This window comes from Belonocnema kinseyi, chromosome 1, assembly GCF_010883055.1.
Source record: "Belonocnema kinseyi isolate 2016_QV_RU_SX_M_011 chromosome 1, B_treatae_v1, whole genome shotgun sequence".
Lineage (NCBI taxonomy): Eukaryota > Metazoa > Arthropoda > Insecta > Hymenoptera > Cynipidae > Belonocnema > Belonocnema kinseyi.
The window spans coordinates 57,288,291-57,294,365 of NC_046657.1; the positions used below are offsets into that span (position 1 = coordinate 57,288,291).

Below are 6,075 nucleotides of genomic sequence, written 5' to 3' on the forward strand. Positions count from 1 at the left end.
GGGAAGTAGGCAGGGCAGGGTAGGGAAAATGAGAGGTGGAAATGGGAGAAATTAGTAGGAGATTAGGTAGCAAAAGGGGAGGGGAATAATATAAGTGGGGTAGATAAAGGGAGAGGGATTAAGGAAAAGGGAGTAGGAGAAGTGAAGAGAAATTATGGATGATGAAATAGGGAAAGTGGGCGGAAAGAAGGAGGAGAGAACGTAGGCAAGTGAGGAAAATGAGGATAGTGAAAATAGGGGAAGTTACGGGAAATTAAGGGTTGTGAAATAAGGATGAAAGGGGAAGGGTGTCGAGATGAGGGATGGGGAAATTAGAGGGAATGCGGGGTGGGGAAATAGGGATGTCTGGGAGGAGTAGATCAAAATAGGGACAGGGTAGGGACAATGAGAACGGTCATTGAGGGAAATTAGAATAGGGGAAGTAAGAGAAGTGGGAGAAATAACATAGAGAAATAAGAGGAAGGGTAATATGACATTTGAGGGAAAATAAGGGAAGGTGAAATAGGAGAAGTAAGGAACAATAAGCGGAAGGGAAGTGATAGAATTGAGGTGAAATTAAGGGGGGGAGGTGGAGTAAGGTAAGTAAAAGAAAATGTGGGGAGTGGAACTAGGATAGTAGGAGAAGTGAGAGGTAATGAGGCGAGGGAAAGTAATGGGAGTGTGTGGAAATTAGGGGACAGGAAATAAAGGAAGTGAGGGGAAATGATTGGAAGAGAAGTAGGGTTAATTAGGAGCGGAGAATTAGGGAAAGCGATGTGAAATAAGTGAGAGGAAATTAGGGGGGTAAGGAAAAATTAAGGAGGGAAAATCAGATAAGTGGGGTAAATAAGGGAAGGGGAATTGAGGAATTGGCAGTAGGAACAGTAAAAGTGAGGGGGAATGAGGGGTGGTGAAATACAGGAAGGGATGGAAAGTAGGAGAGTGGTTCTAAGGAAAGTAGGGGGAGTGAGGGGGAAAATGGGTGCGAGGGGAGGGAAAATGAGGCATGGGAAAATTATGGGAGTGAAAGGAGATTAGGGGGAAGAAGTGAGAGATATGTCTGATGAGAAACTGGTAAGAAGTCGGTTTTCATTTCAGGGTAACAAAGAAAAGAATTTGGAAGATGTGCGAGATTTCGCGCTAGTAATTCCCACTCTCGAATATCACAATGTAACCTGGACCTGGTTAGATCTCCTCCTAGCAATGAAAAGTGACTCAAGACGAGTGATTTTGAGCCAGGCAATCAAACAGAAGTTACAAATAAAACCAAGAGGTCCCCAAGAAGAAACTACGCCTCAGGAGGAAGATAAGGCCAGATTGTTACTCGGCGCAAGACATCTTCCTGGAGAATCAAAAAAAAAGGGCGTCTTCAAGTTTAAATAAGCCACAAATAAGGTTCAAGGGGAATCCCCACGATTTTTATTTTTTCTCGACAACTTCTTTTGCGTTGTGGACGAAAATGAAGAGACTCAATTTTTTACAACGGGTATTTTTTATTGTCTCTACACTTATTTTTAGAACAGCTGGCTGTTTTATTCTTTCGGCACAGAATTGGAAACTTTAGGGTTTTTTATCAGGAATTTAATTTAATCGAGTTCTAATTTTGGATTAAATTGCAACTGTACCATACTTTTTTGCAACTGTGCAATCGATATTTATTTATTAAACCACTTAATAACTAGTTTAGGCATACACTTCTTAATCTTTTTTCACAATATTCTGTTACGTCCTGAAGGGACAAATTTACATTGTTAAAAAATAATAAATATTTATTGACAAGATTCTTTGTTCTTCTTTTACAAAATCTAGGACTTTGAAGGAAGTAGATGAGTCTCAAGTTGAGCCCTCTCCTATTTTTAAATACAAAATATAAAAATAATTTTTAGTTTACTTTTATTTGGGCACATTCAAACAGATGTGACGTCACTAAGCTATACAGCGGAGCACCAATCAGATCACCTTAGCCGTAATGTTACTTTTTTAAATTTGAACCAGTCAGGTTTCGCGGCTTTTTACTTTACTTTGTAATTATTATTTGATAATAATACATAAAAGCCGTTTAGAGACATTTATACATTGAAAGGCATGTTTATTAATAATTTTAATTTGCATAATTTAAATCATTTTAATTTTCCCGCAAAGTATGACGTCACACAGATGTAGCCAATCTATGCGTTTGGCAAAAAATGCCTCGAGTGTGCGCCATATTCAAAATTTATTAAGCAAAAAAACATGTTTCTTATACAATAAAATCTTCTTTTCTCTTGAAATATGTTATTGAGCTAATAAAAAATCAAAATATCTTTCTATTTCATTTCATGCAACATCCCCATTATTTAGAATTTTTTGATTTTCGAACATTGTTTAGTTCGTTTCCTGATGATAAATTTTAATAGAGTTTGTGAATTTGCCGAAAATTGGTTCTGCAACGGTTATTTTGTTCGAAATTGAGCAATTTTTAAAGGAAATAATTCTTATTGGTGGCAAATTTAACGGTATTGTTAAAAATGTTTTTTTTTTTAATTTTAAACTGTTACTGTTTTGCTAAAAAATTCTACTATTTGTTTGAAAACTTACTTTTTTGTTGAAAATTTGTCTTGTTGGGTTGAAAATTTGATTTTTGTTAAAAGAATTTTTTTTTAAATTAATTTGTTCAACTGTAAATGTAACTTCCATTTTTTCTTAAAAAATTTATCATTTTTAATTTAAAATTTATCTATTTCTTTAAAAATGAACTTTTTTGTTGAAAACTCATATTTTCGTGTCGAAAGTTTAAGTTTTTTATCAAAAATTTAAATGTTTTTTTTTTAAATAATTTTTTTAAATTTAATTTTTTATTATTATCACAGAAAAATCACCTATTTGAATATTCTTCTTTTTTTTTGTTCAAAATAATTTTTTCAACTGAAAATTCAAATATTTCAGTTGAAGCTTTATTGTTTTAGTTTAAAATTCTACTTTTCAGTTGAAAATTCAATTATTTTTGGCTGAGAAGTTTTTTGTTTTTTTTGTTATAATTATATTATTTTTTGGAAAAAGTAATTATTCTGTTTAAAATTCAAAAACTTTTTTGAAAAATTAACTTTATCATTTTAGTTTAAAATTCTTTCCTTCGGTTCAAAATTCAAATATTTTTGGCTAAGGATTAATTTGTTTTTTCTTATAATTTCATTACTTCTTGGGAAAATTAATTATTTTGTTTAAAATTTAACAAGTCTTTTTGGGTTGAAAATTTAATTATTTTGTTGAAAATGAATGTTGTTTAAAATCAATTTTTTAACTGCCAATTTAAATATTCTATTTTTGGTTAAAAATTGATAATTTTTTTGTGCAAATTTATATATTTGGTGGAAAATAAACTTTTTGTTAAAAATTCATATTTTCGAGTTGAAACTTTAAGAATTTAAAAAAAATGTAACTGTTTTGTTGCAAAAAAAAATTTTTTTTAGTTAAAAATTAATTTTTTCAAATGAAAATTCAATTATTTCAGTTGAAGATTCTCTTCGGTTGAATATACAACTACTTTTGGTTGAGAATTCTTTGCATTATTTTTTGTAAAAATGAATAATTTTGTTTAAAATTCAACAATTTTTTTTATAAAATAATTCTTATTCGTTAAAAATTTAACTTTCTTGTTGAATTTTTTTTTGGATTCAAAATTTAGATATTCTTCGGTTGAAAATCTAACTATTTTTGGTTGATAATTCGTTGTTTGTTTCGTTATAATTTTATTATTTTTTGCAAGAATTATTTTCTTCAAAATTCAACTATTTTTGTTTAGAAAATAATTGTTATTGGTGGAAAATTTTTTTTTGGTTTGAAAATTTCACTATTTTGGTAAAAAATTCTACTATTTGGTTGAAAATTAATATTTAAAGTGTTTTATAAAAAACTGAACTGCTTCGTTGAGAAATCGTTTTTTTATATTGAATATTATATTATTTTCAAACAAAAATTTAATATTCGAATATTACTTTTTTCTAATTAATTTTTTCAACTGAAAAATGAACTACTCCAGTTGAAGATTCTTTTCGCTTGAAAGTGCAACCATTTTTGGTTAAGAATTCTTGTTTTCTTTTGCTATCGTTTTACTATTTTTTGGAAAAATAAGTTATTTTGTTAAAAATGCAACCATTTTTGTAGAAAATAATTCTCATCGGTAGAAAATTTAACTGTTTTGTTAAAAGTTTGCCTTTTTGGATTGAAAAATTTAATTTTTGTTTTTTAAATACAATTTTGTAACTGCAAATGTAATTATTCTATTTTTGGTTGTAAATTAATATTTTCGGGTTGAAAGTTTATGTATTTTCTAACAATTTTAACTGTTTTGTTGAAAAAAAACATTGTTGTTAAAAAGTAATGTTTCTGTTATACTTTTATTCTTTTGGAAAAATTAATCATTTTGTTGAAAATCCAACAATTTGTTTAGAAAATAATTCTTATAGGTGAAAAATGTAACTGTTTTTTTTTAAGTTTTAGGTTGGAAATTTAATTATTTTGTTAGAAAATTCTACTATTTTTTTGAAACGTAAATTTTCTCAACTTAAAATTTAACTATTCCAGTTGAAGCTTCAGCATTTTACTGAACAATTTTTATCTTTAGGTTAAAAATTCAACTATTTTTTGCTGAGAATGTATTTTTTGTTTTCTTATCATTTCATTATTTCTTGGAAAAGTGAATTATTTGGTTCAAAAATTAACTTTTTTGTTTAATATTTGAATATTCTTATTTTTTCGTTATTAAACATTATTTTTTTCAAATAAAAATTTAACTACTCCAGTTGAAGATTGCTTTCCGTTGAAAGTATAAATATTTTTGGTTGAGAATTCTTTTTTCTTATCATCTTATTATTTTTTAGAAAAATTAATTATTTTGTTCAAAAATTAATAACTTGTTTAGAACATAATTCTTATCGGTGGAAAATTTAAGTGTTTTTATTGAAAGTTTGTCTTTTCGAGCTTAAATTTTAATTTTGTTGTTAAAAATCAATTTTTTAAACTGAAACTGTTATTATTCTATTATTGATTGATAATAGGTCATTTTTAATTTAAAATTCTACTATTTGTTTGAAGATTAACTTTTTTGTATAAAATTAATATTTATGTGTTGAAAGTTTAACTGTTTTATAACAAATTTAACTTTTTTGTTCTTAAAAATGACGTTTTCAAATTGAACTATTCGAGATGAAGATTCATCATTTTAGTTCAAAACTGTACTCATTGGTTGAAAATCCAGAATTAACTTTTTATTTTGTTATAATTTCATTATTTTTTGGAAAAATTAAATGTTGTTAAAAACTTATCTGTTTTGTTGAAAATTTGTGCTTTTCAATTAAAAATTCAACTAAATTGAAGTTTAATCTTTTTTGTTTAAAAATCCATTAATGTGAAAGAAAATTAATTCTTGTGACTTGGGAATTCAACTATTTTGTTGAAAATGTACTTATTTGATTAAAATTCAACTGTTTGTTAAAGATTCATCTATTTTATTCGAAAATTCAATTTCTACGGTAAAAAATCGTCCTTTTCGATTAAAAATTTAAGCAATTGTTTGAAAATTCAACTCTTTCGGTTAAAAATTATTCTTTTACGTTTAAATATTTGTCTATGTATTGAAAATTTAGTGTTTCGTTATAAAGTAATGTTTTGTTCGAAAATTGGTGCTTTTTGCATTGAAAATTCAATTTTTTCGATTGAAGTTTAATATTTTTTGTTTAAAGATTCGTTAAGTCACATAAAAATTCATCTTTGTTGTTCGAAAATCCAACTATTTCGTTGAGAATTTAATTATTTTATTGAAAATTCAACTGTTTGATAAAAATTCAATCACTTTGCTAAAAATTTGCACTTCAGGTTGGAATTATAGATCTTTTGTAAAAAATTTAACTTCTGCTGAATTTATCTACAAAAATACTCTCCAACTTTCAACGTGCTGAGTATATACAGTTATACTCTATAGAGCGCAATATTGCCTCTGATTTATTAAGTTTTATTAGTATAATCATCCAACTATACATAAAAAATACAGTCGGGTCTCAGAGACCCAACATTTGCATTCCAGGGTTAAATCTCGAAATGAGAAACAAAAACAAAAGG

At 27.5% G+C, this 6,075-nt stretch overlaps 1 protein-coding gene across 1 annotated transcript in view; it reads left to right on the forward strand.

The window, feature by feature from the left end:
* The window catches only part of LOC117166842 (protein KIAA0100), an 82,466-nt gene extending 80,747 nt beyond the window's left edge, over positions 1-1,719 (forward strand). The window contains exon 15 of the mRNA XM_033351188.1: positions 1,078-1,719. Coding sequence (XP_033207079.1) covers positions 1,078-1,362 — 285 coding nt within the window. The 3' untranslated portion in view covers positions 1,363-1,719. The remainder of the gene's footprint in view (positions 1-1,077) is intronic.
* The last annotated feature ends 4,356 nt before the right edge of the window (positions 1,720-6,075 follow it).